The following is a 15,718-nucleotide window of genomic DNA, read 5'->3' as shown; positions in this document are numbered from 1 at the left end:
ACACCTGGTGAAGTTTGTATATTCTAATTCATCCTAAACACGGCTCCTACGACAAAAAGTACCTTGGTGAAAATTACGTATTGAGAATATTTTATTCATGTCATTACTTAGCGTTTTATTTAGTATTCAAGGCTATTTCAAGATTTTGGAGAAAATCGTCAATCGACGAATGTTTTTTTCTGAGGTCGAATAACATAACGAGGACGAAATATTGGGAAATAAACTAATTATTGATCAAAAAAAGTAATGAAGAACTCACTTAGGAGCAATGCTATATAATTATATGCGTATAGCATTTCAATGTGAACGAAAAACTATACTAATCAGGGTGTCCTTTATTTTATGCGTAATTTATCAATTAGCCTTACAAAAAAAACGTTTTCTATCAAAAGGCCAAGCACATTTATGCTTGATAGTGAGTAGGAGTAACCGAAAGCATTCATTATCTTTCCAATTTAAGATAGCTGAAGCTGAGAATAGGCCATGCATTGTCCATAAGAGTATCTGTAAAAATAGTATAAATGCTGCACTGTACAACTTACGCAGAAGTAAATGACCTTACTGCAAGTGACGATATCCGTGGCTCCATAGCATTTGGAAGGTAACTTCGTATACCACAATGGATACATAAGTTATAATTTTTTGTGTCTCCTTCAAAATGCTTGGACTAGTATTCTTTGCTGATAAACGGCGTGAGTTCAGGAAAATATGTTAGCGTATGGTAGCTCGTCCGTGTGAGGGTGCAAAAATAGCGTGTTTCCTTACGCCACGTAAAGAGGTGTAAGTCCGAATCCGCGCTGAAAGGATCTAATTTTCTCATAATCGCAGTTTTTTCATCTCTGCAATGTTCTTACCACAGTGCTGTCTTTCGCGAAAAGGCAAATTTTAGAGCTTCAGCGGTTGCATGATGAGTTTCCTGTTCGTTATTAGGGCTGATGTGTGATGTCCGAAGTACGTGTCCAACCATGGCTAACAACCACAGAACAAGTCTCCCCACCGCTACCAAGGTTCGTTCAAACATTAGCTCAAGCTTTTTTACCGTCGGGAGAGAGGATCGTTTGTTTTCCGGCAAGATATACTTGAAGGTCCTAATCCCGCGAATCCCCTTCTATGATCATCAAGTCTGAGGATTCGGTCAGCACAAAATTATTAGGTATGTCCAAGTGAATGATAAATGATCTGGATGCGGTCATTTTTTGGCAGGATGTAGCAGAATCGCTAAGAAATAATAGTATTGCTAACGCTGTGTCCGTTAAGCACAAACTTTGTCGTACATCGTCCATATGTCAAACCTAATCGGTGTTATGCAAAGCTGAAAAATATAGTTTACAGGCTTTTGTCTTAGTAGATCGTATTCGGTCGTATTGAGTCGTATTCATGACGCGTATACCGTAGAATCTGCTTAGTCTTTACCTTCATCCACACGTCCGTACGGTACAAGCGTTCCATTCAAACCGCTTTACGAATTGGCCAAATGTTCTTTGAAACTGCGAAAGATAACCGAATAAAATTTTATATGAACCCCATATATTTGATCAGAAATATCCAGTACTATCAGACTGAGAATTTTATCCCAGATTCGTCTGCTGGTTCAGTACATAATAATAATAATAACAATAACTACGCTGATTCACAAAGAACAACATTAGCGTTGCTTAACTGTTAACGGTGAATAACAGAACCCGTAGCGTCAACTGAAGTTGAACTCTTTACTCGACCAGAAAGTAAGTAAAGTGAAGATTCCTAGGCCGTTAAGTGACTTTTGCCTTTGCATCACTCCTCCCGCCCGCTGACGGTATCTTCTAGACGTGTGTTGGTTTTCCAACAATGCGTGAGACACACTTTAGCTGTGGAGACAGCCTCTTATCGTTAGTTTCGAGACCTTCTGCAAACTTCTCGATGCGATAAACTTATTGCAGGCCAGCAAAGTGGCAGATAGCAAAGTGCCGCGTCCAGGCCACGCAGAAAATCAGAAATGCCAATTTGCGCTACAAATTTACTTCTATAGCAATGGATATACTCAATTAAATATCTCAAAATTAATAATATAAATACGCTGTTTACTGTCGTTCAACTCAAATATTTTCAGCCTACTAAAAATAGATCCGGTAGATTTACTATTATAAACGTATTTATATAACAATTTCTATAGGGTTTATTCAATAGTGCGAGTACTTCGATTTCGAGATTTAGCAACAGATCACTGGTCCAAGTTCAAACAAATTACGAAGTCTCGGCTAGCCGCTGCGACTAACCAGATTGGCCTGATCACAAAGGCCATACCTTTATGAAACAAAAGTAAAAGACTTATATCAGCACTCCGCTGATGGACTACATAAGCTACTAAAGCATGAGGCTCAGATTAGGCGTACGTAAATACAACGTCGTCACGATCAAACAACAAAAAAAAGGCTAAATGGGACCACCAGAAATGATCTTGCGCGAGTCACACAGAGATGCGAACCGTTTAGGGCTTGGTTAGCCCCAATGAAATCTCGAAGGTGAACCGGATAAAAGGACAACTTTTAAAATTATATAAACGCTTTACGAGTGAAACCTTTTTTTGTGCAAAGAAGGCATTGACACTTCAGCAAATACTTCACTGTAGAAAGAGAAAAATACATTTCAGCACAGTGAGGAAATAAATGTATCTACGTAAAACAGCAAAGGCGTTTAACTCGTGTAAAACTTTACTCTTAAATGCTTATTCTATACAGATAGCGCTAGTTTCCGGCATACTAAGTAATCATAGAGTGTAACTCTAAACAATAGTCAAAGCTTCGGGCTAGAAATCGTCTCCTTTTGCAGAACACTTTCTTTATGACAAAGCTTGATACTCACGATGGCATGTATACCATGTATTCTTAGACACCTCATACTCGGATGGCTGCAAACGCAGCCATCTTGACAGAATCGAGCAGTTCCAGGGCAAACATTAGATTTAGGGTTAGTAAACTAACAGATGCAGAAATCTTTTTTCCTAACTAAAAACCATAGGTCACGGCCATCCTGGCAGGTTCTTTTTGCCATCCGCTCCTGTGCATGCGCAAAAAGGAAAAATGTAATTGTGCTCGTTGCTGAATAGTAGTTGCATGATGAATCGAAACTGAAAAATACCAAGTTAAGCGATTTTAGTGCTTCGTAAGTTGAAATCAAACTTCGAAGCCTGCCAGTGCCGAAATGCTTCTTTCTACCGAGCTCCCCTTTGGCTAGAGGACTATAGATTGATTCTTCGGACACTGCATTAGACATGTTCTATATTACCTTAGCTAAATACGAATTTATCGATCGATTAACTTGGCCGATAACTTTTTGGCGTCGGAAAAAATAGAGACTCGTCACTGATGGGAGGGTATCGGCAACGGCTTGCCCATTTTTTCTTTATCTTCTTCGTTTATTTGGACGTCAGGTGGGCGTATCGTCGCCTTTGTATGGCAGACGTAGCCATTAATACGTAATGTTTTCTTCAATCGGTCTCTACATAATATAGATGTTTATCCTATAACAGTCCCACTTCTATTGATGGCACCTTACGGTTTGCGTATTCCTGGACCTCACACGGTGCTACATCTAGAAGGTGGATTTGAGGGAGGGTTAACACGTAATTTAAATAACACACGCTCTTAATTACTGACGTCGCGGCAAAAATATTGGTCTGATTAGCCTCCGACTGATCAACAGGCCGCCACATCATGTAAAATTAATCCCAAAAAAGTTGCGAAAATCTATATAATAAATGCATATGTCTGTGTTCGGCTCTCGATAATGTGCCTCGTCATTGCTACTTTCGACTAGTGCCAGTGTTATTGTTACAATTAAAAATACCGCTTCTCCTTTACGGTTCATTTAAATCATAAAACTATGTATTATAGGTAGCGATCTGATCGCAGTCATTCGTCTCATTTACTATACAGTACAACTTCTGCCGCGTTTCCGAGGCACCCATTACATTCTCACATACGAGCTCATTCCTAAGGACGCAATGATTCCGGATTCTCGGTCTGTGCATCCGGTAATAAACGGGCGGACGCCATCATTACCACCAGTGCTACATCTAGGAGAGTTCCCTCTTCACTGCTTATTGACATAAATGACATGGTAGCGAGAATTAGCATCTAGAAGATCGGACGCAGGTCATCCGCTTCTGTGGGCATGCGATCCGATAAAAATGAATGCATTCTGATTGATCGATTGCGTCTTGTCCATCCTGCCTAGCCGGCTTTTGGCCACTAACTGACCTACGACGTGAGTTAGCAGTTTGTAGGTTACATGCAATATTTATGGCTTTACATTGTATCTATGGGTAGCTGAGATGTTTGCAGCTGTGGAAAGAGCACGTGAGTGATGAGACATAGACCTGGGCTGGGGGTTTAGCCCACATCTGTACGCTGTTGGCTAGTTATAATTTGCTAGCATTAGCAGACTTTACACCGTCGCTGCTAGGGGTAAGCTATGGTAACAGTTAACTGTCAAGATTCATCGATCCCTGAAGGCCCATCTTTTCATGGTCAGGTAATAAAACTGAAAAGTCGAGCTGGTCATTGTTGAATAGAACTTTAAATTTCCACAGTGAAGAAAGATGTATATATCATCATTTGAACCGTCTATGATATTCATATGAGGGCATGTGAGAATCCGTAATTACTACACATATCAGTCGAACAATTATTAACGACTTTAGACCTCGTAATAGTGTTTCAAATAACTGAGCGTCTATTCATTAAATTGTTTGCCCTAAACTACACAGAGCCCTACAGGGGGCGCAAAGCTCGAGCGCTCGTTTTACCGTTTTAAAAACGAGGCAATACAAAACGGGAGACACAGTGTCAGCCCCAAAGGTGCAACGCCTTTTAAGTACCGTAAAGGCCCTTCTGGGCCTTTTCTATCATACCTTTTTATTTATAATAAGTGAAACCAAGAAAAATGAAATCACTCACATAAGCAAATCTATGCATCTAACTTTATACCTCTATGTTTCAAGTTCTAGGTCTGGTATAGCTTTTAGGCAGTCTATAAGACGACTTGCTCCCAGGAAGAAATGAAGTGTGGCCGGGTCGGAACCTATATCACAATGTGTCAGTAAGGTTAGAAAAAGAATACGTTTAAGTTACCAATACAGCGAAATATTGCTTTGGCTACAGAAACAAATTAAACCTTAGTTAAGGCGCAACTGCTGCATTCAAATATAATATCCTTAAAGAGACTCGAAAGAATTGCTAGTTTTAAGGCTGTTTTATACCGCACAGTCTTCTAGAACTAGACCCTACTATAGCTGCATTGCACTCTCATCAAGTTGTCGAGCAGTTTTGTGGAAGAGCTTTAAGCGAACCAGGATTAGCAGCGGAACGATGTTCTAAATGATCAATTTATTTAAAATACTTGGCATCAATAGGAACATCACTACTTATATTAGATGCAAAGATAGCATACAACGAAACCTTGTGGGAAGACACTGGCTAGGATTATCGGCCATCTTTACCTGAAACAGTCGAATCGAACGACTCCATTTTGTACGCGTGGAGTTTCAGCACTAGCGAAAGGCGATCGGTGTTCTCGATGGAGCTCTGGCCACGTGTCTGAAGACTAGACGTCGGAACATATGAATCTCGGGTTTGAATCATGGAGAAGACATTCAGTGGTCATAGACTACCTGCTGCAATGCTAATGCGGCTCGGGAGTTGCTATCAAACTCGAACTTCATCTCTGAAACATCCCGTTGATTAAGTCCCGTAAATCCAAAGGTCACTAAGCGTGCCAAACCCTGCGTCATTTTCAATGATTCAGTACAGGTTTAACGATGTAGAATAGATTAGTATCAAGATGAATCGAGAAAACTATTATCCATCGGAAATGTCCAAGTGCCTCGAAATAGGATTGCTGCAAAAGAACTTATGACACAGTATCAGAATACTAAACGGTAATATGCAACATTGGATTTAACAGCCTTTCTGAAAGAAGCGGGCCAGTCTCTCATAAAATCTCTTACAAATAAAAGAAATTAAAAAAAAAACACGTTTAATAGAAATCAGCGGCTACTTACTGTTTTTCTGTTAAATTTTACTCTTTTCAGTAAGTTGAATATCATCAAATCAAGAAACTCGATCAGAGTTGTAGGACAGAGTAATTGTGAGTGGTCCTGTTTTCGCTAACAAGGCCTAACGCATCATACTTTCCGAACAGGGCATACGATCGGGCTATATGTTTGTCTAAACTGAAGTGAATCAAGACTTAGGAAGATGCGAGTTACCGACGATTCGTGTAACGACCATATTAACGCAAATCTTTGATCCTTCAATTAGGGGACGGAGTCACGCTGATAAGCGAAAATTCTTAATGGCTGCACAAGACGATCTTAAAAACAGCACTTAATAAGTAGAACTTTTTTAATTGTGACTTTGGTGGACCAATTATGGGATGCTATTGTAAAATATCGAGTAAGACTGAAACAGGCATTATCTAAATGGTATAAGCAAATAAACAGTCTATTCTATTGATGTTCTTCAAAGCTGGAAATTTCAAAAAATGCATTCCTTTATAGACTTGCGTCTTAGTTGAAGCCATTGCCCGTAGAAATATCGTGTGGCATCAAGCACCGACGTGAAAACGTGTTCACGTGAAGTTCAGCGTGAGCACTGTCCATGTCTGCAAGTAGTTTTCAATTGGCTGGTGCTTTAAATAGAATGTAGCGCGCTGTGTGCAGAGAGAGTTGCACACCTCAATTAAAGATGAGGCTAGATGAAGCCGGGACCGGAGAGATGCACAGAAGATACCCCTTATTTATTGGCAATGGGTACGAGGTAAGTTAGTAACGAAAGTTCTATTAGGTAATAGTAGCTTTAAGTTGAAAGAATCCGCAAGAACAGTGGCAAAGAACGCCTAACTTACTATATATTTCTATATAGATATATATATAGATATTTTTCATCTGTATGATGCTGCGGCCAATCTTTTTTAGTCCAATCTTTTTTAGCGCTACTTATGAATACAGACTTTTAATGCAGAATTGTCTATTATTTCTATTTCGGGAGAAAATAGAAAATTCGAGAAGGAGACTACTTTTCACTTGAAGAAAATTTTCTTTAGATATCTTTTACGTTTGCTATTATTGTCGTCCCGTTAATGAGGTAATAAATGTACTAATGCAAGTATTATGTCCCGTCATTTATATTCGTAGGTTAGAACACATTTGGTACAATATAGATCTTTGATTTATAATCATAGATTTTTCCTTGACAACATTGAACTTCAGCTGACCAACGAAGTGAATTTGGCACTGCAAAATACAACAATAAATCTGTTACAAATATAGCATACACCTATGGCTACCTTCAGGCTGTTTTTTTTTTGCCTAAGAAATCCGAGATTTTTATCGGCTTACTGGAAAGTGCCACCTTTCAATGTTACAAGGGACGCTTCTTTAGTACATACTTTTTTTCGATTGAATCATCACTGGAATATCACCAGGTACCTCAGATCCTCAGCTTTGATTGAAGATTCACTGAAATCCTACCATTTGTTCAGGTTGGTAACTTTAACCTTTGATTTGCCTACTAGTGAAGAATTATTACAAAGCTTTCCAACGGGAACATTACTATTTGCGCTCGATAAATGTCCACAAACAGCCTCAGTGAAGTCGACAAGCGCGACACCAACTCGAAATCGATAAATGTACTTCGCTTTTTTTTTCATAGTTATGAACCCTTGCTCGTATTGTCCGCTTCGGTTACCTCGATTGGTCATATATCTCGTAAGGCCTCTTCAAATATAAATCCCTCGGCCTTATTAGAAGGTTAATATTGTCAGCTTCTGCTAGACATTGATCAGGCTGCTACGAACAAATGAAATTCAAAAACAGTTATATTACGTTTTACTCTCCTACCTAATATATCCTGGTCTTTGTTGGTTTTTTTTCTCAGTTGCAACTTCTAACTGCATGCTATAGCTACCACTGATTTTTACCAAAGCCGATCTGCAATTTGGAAGATTTACGACAAATCGACTTACCTAAATGTCGTTTGGATTTTTACGTTTGGGAGTATTTACCAAACGCAAAACGTTACAAAGCAGCAGATAAATATTGCTTGCTGTGGTGGACCACACTTTCTGATGCGTGAATAAAAAATACATTTTTCTTATAAAAGGAGACCAAGAAACAGTCATTTTGGTTGTCCAGTGTCCAGACTGCCTATCTATATTACGTTCGATAAAAGGACAGGATGATATCCTTTCAGCTACGCTTCGTTTTTAGGTTGGTCAACGTTGGCAACTGATTTACCTTCTATCATATAGAAATTGTTTTTATTTTACATTCTCTCATTTGCCCCTCTGCGACCCTACCCATTACCCTTTACTCGAATGCTCGAACACCCGATATTCGAGCATATTAAATATATTGTACGCAATTGCAAATGGTGACTATGTAGAGTAGAAATATCCGACACAAGATTTGTAATTGGAAATATTAATTAAAAAAATGAAAAAGCGAGGTACGAAACTGGTTTAAGCTAATCTCTACAATTTAGATTTCGTACCCACGGGACGCCAATGGGCCACTTTAGGTTGCTTACGCATTATTATTTTGAAAAATGAGCTTGGAGTTCAAAATTTTAAAAATGGCCGCCAAACATGGCGATTATCAATGATTGTTTTACTACGAAAGTATTCAATGATTTGCAGCTTTCCTGACGGAGTCGTTGCGCGTCTCCTTCATGAAATTGACGTTAAATCGTCAACCGCAAAATGAATGGCCATCTTGACCAAATGGCGCAGCCCTCAGATGTGTACATATATATATAAACCGCTATTTTGACATGATAGAGAATCCAGTGCCAATGTATTTTTCTATTCGGCTATATTTTCCCTTTTTTTTTTTTGTCCGAGTAATAGTGGCAGTCAGTTAATCATCACTTGCATTATTTTGGCTCTATGTAGATGGCTTAATGTGGAACGATTTAGAATGCTACTACATTCCGCTTGTATTCTAAACTGTAAACTATAAACATTGCACTAAACAGGAGGATATCAGCAGAAGGTTGTTTGCGATAACTTACGAGTGGAAAATAGTTCATACGTATTTGTAACACAGGTAAGTTCAGTTAAGATCATAACGTCATTTTATTCATCCTTGAGAACGCCTTAACAGTGGGTATACTTTTATCAGCTCAGTTTCTTACCGAAGGACATCCACGTCCAGCAAGTGACAACACCGTCTATTCGGGTGTTTTTTTATTGTTGACGTCTGTTTTTCAGGGCGTTCATGCCCAGGCTTGTTATTGTAATTGTTATTGTCAATCCCTTTTATCGTTCACCTCGGTTTCATTCTGTTCTCATCTTTTTTCCATGATTATTCTCAACTCCTGCCGTTCAACCTTCTACTCATCGTCAGCATTATATGATGATCTTCATTATTTTCTCTCGTCTATCTAATTATTTAATTATATATCTTCCATATCGTCACCATCATCACCTTTGTTTCTAGCTCGCACTATTTTTCCACTTCCAACTTATTATGCATTATTTTTATTATTAGTTTTATTTATCTATTGTTATTTTGTCATCATCGTCATTGTTATTGTTGTTATCTAAGGATCTATCGTACTACGAGTAACACTCTCCCAAACGCTCTGTCGTGTCATCATTATCGTCATCAATCATCAGTGCATTATCATCAGTCATCATCGGTCGCCGCACAACTTAGACTTAGATATTATAATTTTCGCTGTTATCTTATTGCTGCTGCTGCTCTGCTGTTTTGTAACTTTGCTGGGCCCGCGCTTTGCTTAGAGTCTATTGTATATACTGAGTGTTTTTCCACTGGTAGATTTGCCGCGAAGGTTTCACGATGAGAATTGTTTCAGTGTATCGTAAGTCCTGTCCAGGACGGGGCAGACGTTATCGGCAAAATTATCCTTCGTCTATCGTATGTACGTGTGTGTATAGATCTCTCTGCAGGAGCATGATTCACTCAGTCGATACTGATTCTCAGTAATTTCGTCAGTTATCGTGCGATGTGTACGATATCGTGTTTTCTATGCGATCGCAGAACTTCGCAGTATCGGAAGTTTTTCGGCGATGTTGGACATTGCGGAGGAGTGAGTGCCTAGCCTAAGCGCACCGTTCGAATAAGCTATGTCGATAGTTCGTCATACTATCGTTTATGAAAATATACCATCACCAAATTTGCCCCTGATTGTTTAGTTTCTTTCAGTAAAGCGATCTTCGTAGTTTTTTTTTCTCTGAAACAGAATCGTCTACGACACGGATAGAATATGGTGCCTACCTTCGACCGATGAGCTTGCATATAGTTCGATATAGGGTGCTTATAGAATGATCATATAAAATGAAATCTTTTGTGATCGCGGAGAATACTGCTATATTTGCTCGGGTCGTTTCTATGTGGATAGGCTAGCGTTATTATTTTTTGATTGTATAGATCAAATAGTCTTCGTTTCATCAACATAGCCATATAAACACGGCCGCTTCCTTCGGTGGCTTTGAGATCGCCCCACGCCTGCGGTACCAACGAGATGTCTTTACACTCTAATCAATTGGCGCAATGCTGATTGCTGTTGTTGTTATCAAACAAACGAGGCAAGCTTCATTGCCTACTAGGCCTAATTCATATGGATGAGATGATGATTCGGACTAGCGAAAAAAACTAACACAAACATAAGCAGTTGATCAGAAATACGTACAAAAGTCCACAGTAACATAGTGTAAATACTCCTGTAACAAACGTGTCAACGACAACTTAAGTCGATGATCTCTTCGGCCAGGCTCACCTGGAGGCATAGATATGTGACGTGGCAAGTAGAAATTCACTTCTATTTCACACACGAAAGGTGGAGGCGATAGGCTATGGCCTTAGAAAAAGAACTGATCTGCTCTGTAACGACCTATTCGCCCAAATGGGAAATATCAGGTATAACGGCAATGTTCGAAGGTCAACAGAACAGCCTGTTGCAATAGCGGGAAGACTGTGATATGGGATTGAAGACTGACTTGGGAAGGAGGAAGCCGAGATGGGGCCACAAGGAGCATAGAAACACAGGAACTCTTACTCAAAATGTCATGCACAAGTATGATGCAAATATACAGAGGACACAACGCAATACTCCAGCAGGAGGCGACAAAACACTTAGGGCAACATACGTTCTCATTGAATGTATTCTATAACTACATGCGTTTACTAACGCTATGCTATGCCATAATAGCATTTCATTTCCGACTATAAAAGGATTTCGCTTAGTGTAGCTCTTTTCTGTCCTTCGTGTCCTGCAGGCCTGTTTTTTTTTCGGTCTGTGCCTTCTTCTTTCGTCCAGTGCCATGTGCGTTAACCCTTCCGTTTTATCTTGTAATCTCTTTCTTTGTCGATAATTCCTCTTATAGTTAGTCATCATCGTATTTTCACTATTCGAAACATTATCTGTATTATGCACAACACCTCGTCAGCGTTCTTCGCCCATGCACCCATCGTTCTTCAACGCTATGTGTGTGCGCGGATTGGTCTGCAGGCGCTTTGCCCAAGCTCAGTCAATAGACATACAAAAAGCCTCAATATATCGTTTTCCTATTGAAATGTTCGATCACCGCTCGGAGTGCACAGTCAATAGGCCAGTATTACTTCCGTCTCCTCCCCTAAAGCATCCACACGATATACAACGAACGTTTCTTGATCATAATTAGGTATACTATTATTATTTTTTAGTCTATGATCTAATTTACTATTTACATGGGGACCAAGGACTGAGATCACCGGGAAAGCTGACTACCCGAACGTGGTGAGATGGTCACGTAACTGGGCGCCGTATGCGATACACTTTTGCCGATCAAAAGTGACACACTTTTAGTCCTAAATCTTCAATGGCTCATCTAATGGCTGTCACAAATTGTGATCGTTTGCCGGTATTCTGCTCGAGGTCGCAATGACTTGCTTGAGACGCATCAATTATACGTAAGTTAGCCGTGAATATTGTTCGTTCCGGCCGCTAGAGCCCGCTGAAGTTGTCTGCCGGTTTAACTGTTAGCGCTGTCTACCGAGTTCTTCAGTGATGGTGTGAGGGATTAGTAGAGGCACTAATAAACGAAGCAGCTCAATGGTCAATGCGATATAAGAAGTAATAGTTGAAACGGTAGAGTTGAGACGAGTTGTACTTGTAGAAAACGAGTGCCTATTGCACTCCAGCTCTGACAGATGTTTTGAGATGCGATGGCAAGCGTCGCGCGTTATTGTTTCTTCCATTATTCAATGTAACCAAGGAATTTATGTAGAGGCTAAAACTGTGAGCCGGTTAGCGTAAAACACAATCACTGCCTACGCAGTTAGTCCGCTGCGTTCTAGCGCTTTGTCAAGGTTACTGAGGCGGATTTTCTTTGGCAGTACTCAATAACCTTGCCGCTTAGCGTCGGTGAAACTCCTGCCTAATACCCAACCGCTAAAACCTAGGAGCTAAACAAGCCGAGTGGAGTTTGAAGCCTTATTTAATATAATGAAAAGAACTAAAATATCTCGTTTGTTAAGCAATGCTCACATCTCCTAGTTATTATAAGTGACTCGTTTGTCACATAGCATGAGCCATGTTCCTGTTATTGGTTATTGCAAGCCTCCGCCAGAGAAATTAATATCTGTATATTATACTGTTATATTTGCTGCTTCTTTATGACACTGATCACCTTTTCATTAGCAATAAGATTCAAACACTAGCCGGTGTGCCATCTATATTCATTTGTTAACATTTAAGGCTCAAGGTACAAGAGAGGTGTTCATGGCAACTGATAAAAAAAGCTCACACACATTGTACATAAGACCGTTGTCAGCCGTCCGTGTCGACATAAACAGCTGACAATTTTGCGACGATATGGTCTTCACAAAACCGCTGATTTTGTGCTTTGGCGTAATGGCGCCGGACGCAAATCGGGTCAACTTTTGTACGCTAACATTTTGAGGGACAAGTTTAATGTTTGTTGTTGTTGTTGTTACTGTGCTTGTTGCGTATATTCCATACTGTTCGTAATCGTGTGTTGTATTTATATAGCCGTTATATTAATACGTGTACGTATATATGTCCGCTTCCTCCTTTGTTTCGGTTCTCGTTAAATATAACGTTAAAGGTAATAATTGCTTTAATCATGTAGTATATTAATATATAATGTACGTTCAATGCAAATGTAAAAACACTCAGGTAAGCATCACAGTACCGGCTAACGAACCAAGATATACAGCATGAACATTATTATTGTCATTATGGCTCATTATCATCATCGTATTATTGGGTCTCCTCCTCACTCTTTTTATTTTTTTTTTGTTACAGCTTCACTTATATTCCATCTCGCTTTCGCAACCACCATAATACTCCTTATCATTTTCGTTCCCCCTCCACCCCGCCCCGCCCCCGCCCACTAAAACGAAGTTATAAATAAGACCTGGGCTTTATTTATAATTGTATCTATACTGTGCCATCGTCTGCTAATTCGGTTCACTTCCGCACACTTCTTGCACACATACTCCGCTCATTATTTCTTAGCTCATTATCATTGTATCTTTGCTCATATACCTTATTATCGTCCTTACAACGCGTGTATCTAGGCAAGGATTGCTTGGTATACGTTCTGTGGTATAGGCTATTGGCAATGTGTGTTGGGTCTTGGGGTTCGTTCTTGCAGTTGCTCATCCATTCTCATTTTATCTGATCGTCAATCCAATTGAAGCTCTAAATGTTAGCTAGACGAACCGGGCTCGTGTTCCCTCATCGCCAAACACCGATTCTTGGCTGCTCTACGTTTGTTTCCTGTGCAGTTTCTGAATATTGTTTAGATACTTATGATTGCTATTGCATTGCCGTTATGCGACTAGCCCAATAATCCCTCAGTGTACAGCTTCATCCGTTTGCGTTTTACTCTGATTCCGGAGCATGGTCCTACTCGCCCCTTTTTCAATTACAGTCGTGGCGCAATCCTTCTGTTACGATGACCCTATTATTAGTCGTACGTTCTGTGTCTAGGCGTTACAGCGACTGTTCATTTTGTGCTAAAACCATGCAATCTACTATTTTACAAGGGCAACTTGTAGGTCTAGTTGCACAAACCTACAAGAGCCCGATATGATACAACTTTTGTGTGCGTGAGTGCCTGTGTGTGTCTGTATGTGTGTGTGTCCCTCTTGCGATCGCTGCTTGACGACGGCGTCTTTTCCTTTTTCTATGTTACGTTCCTTTCAGCACGTGAAGTTTTCTGGTGGTGTGAATGCACCTGTTACAGAATAAGTGGGGACTTCCGTCTACTTCGCTCATGATCATCATCATCATCATTATTACTGTCAATAGACACCTCGTGCTCACACGATTTCGGTGCCCTGAACCAGGTCTAGAGCCCACACTAGGTTCGAAGCCGGAAGCATCAATCAAACACATCGCTATTTGCCCAGTCGCCACCTTACGATCGGTTTGTTCCGCGTCTACATCGCCCTACTGATAGCAGATACATGCTTAAGCCGTCTGCCCGATGCGATTTTTTCATTTGAATTCGCAATGCCGTGCGTTAAATAGTTTCACGTTGTTTTTGTTTTGTTTCACTGCTGTTCTTCCCTCCTCTGTCTATTGCTACCGCATATTTTCTTTGACCATTTTCAATGGTCGACCGTCAGCCCGTCAATCAATTACTGTCAAATATTACGTATTATTTGTGTTAGGCAATTTATTAGCAAGTTACATATTGTGGTAGTTAATTGTTGTTGCTATTTCCAATAAGAGGGAGCGAAAGCGCTGATCATTGAACCCCACTGGCTTGCATTACTACAAGACACAAGCCTGCAGCCAGCAAATACGCTAGCATCAGGCTGGCTGCAAGCTTGTATTTTGTAGTTGTTCATGAACGAGAGCCCTAAGTAACATTTGCATCAATATGCACCTTGTCTACAGTAACGTCGACAGTTGCTCTTACGTAAAATCAAGAGCGATGGTAGCATTGAACGATCAGTGCGAGTAATCAGTTAATAACTAGCCGTTGTGCTGATAGTTACGCAGTTACGCAGGATGGTCGATCGGGACGACTCAACGTTCAGCTAGACCCTTGCTTGCTCCGTGAGACGGTCCACGTGAGGTCGTTTCGTTAGTTCGACTCGTATGCTGGAGCTGTTCCTTGTCTTCTGGGCTAGTCTTCAGCGGCACTGTACTGTCCTCGATCGCCGTCGTGGAGGAGTTGGAGTTGCTGGCGGATCCTCGTGGTGTGCCATGCCCAGACCCTGATGTGACCCCGTTACCAGGTGCTGTGACGTTAGCGGCGGATAGGCCTGGGCGTGGTTGGTCCATCCCGCTTGCTTCCAACGGGGGTCCCCGGCTCGGATCTGTAGATGTGCAGCAGTTGCGAATAAACGTGCAAAAGGTAAGCTACAGGGTTCTAATTAGTTTCGCTCGCATTGAAACATCACATATATTTTGTATAACAATGGTGGCAGCGTATACTTGCTTCAGTTTATGCAGATCTGCCGGATGACTTCCATCTCAGTCGAGAAGAAGGACAAACAGAGTTGTTGAGTCTTTTTTTTGTTATGTTTTTGAGTATAGGTAGGCAATCTACGTTTAAAATAAAAGCAACAGATCACCGACCACTTGAAAATAGAAGAAAAAGTAGGTGATCTCAGCCCTGCTACGCTTTGAAGTTCCAGTTGGTGACGGAGGGTTAATCGTTCAGACTAGCACCACCTGTTTCAGAACATTCTGAA

The 15,718-nt window shown here is 40.5% G+C and overlaps 1 protein-coding gene and 2 long non-coding RNA genes across 4 annotated transcripts in view; all 3 read right to left on the bottom strand.

Annotated features, from left to right (window-relative positions):
- Positions 1-548: 548 nt before the first annotated feature.
- LOC111245479 (uncharacterized) lies at positions 549-1,874 on the bottom strand. The gene is made up of 3 exons (XR_002671356.2): positions 1,661-1,874; positions 1,414-1,487; positions 549-1,123 (listed from the first exon to the last, which is right to left on the bottom strand). It is a non-coding gene; the product is annotated as an uncharacterized LOC111245479 (long non-coding RNA).
- A 3,095-nt stretch (positions 1,875-4,969) lies between these two features.
- Positions 4,970-6,796, bottom strand: LOC147757370 (uncharacterized). The gene is made up of 2 exons (XR_015322504.1): positions 5,480-6,796; positions 4,970-5,061 (listed from the first exon to the last, which is right to left on the bottom strand). It is a non-coding gene; the product is annotated as an uncharacterized LOC147757370 (long non-coding RNA).
- A 2,294-nt stretch (positions 6,797-9,090) lies between these two features.
- The window catches only part of RhoGAP100F (Rho GTPase activating protein at 100F), a 54,398-nt gene continuing 47,770 nt past the window's right edge, over positions 9,091-15,718 (bottom strand). For both annotated transcript variants that reach the window (XM_022791426.2, XM_022791424.2), the window contains one exon: positions 9,091-15,340. In XM_022791426.2, the coding sequence (XP_022647161.1) occupies positions 15,048-15,340 (293 nt within the window). In that variant the 3' untranslated portion in view covers positions 9,091-15,047. The remainder of the gene's footprint in view (positions 15,341-15,718) is intronic.

The sequence above is a fragment of the Varroa destructor genome, unplaced genomic scaffold (genome assembly GCF_002443255.2).
Source record: "Varroa destructor unplaced genomic scaffold, Vdes_3.0 BEIS01000002.1, whole genome shotgun sequence".
Classification (NCBI taxonomy): Eukaryota; Metazoa; Arthropoda; class Arachnida; order Mesostigmata; family Varroidae; genus Varroa; species Varroa destructor.
This window is presented reverse-complemented; position numbering and strand designations above follow the sequence as displayed.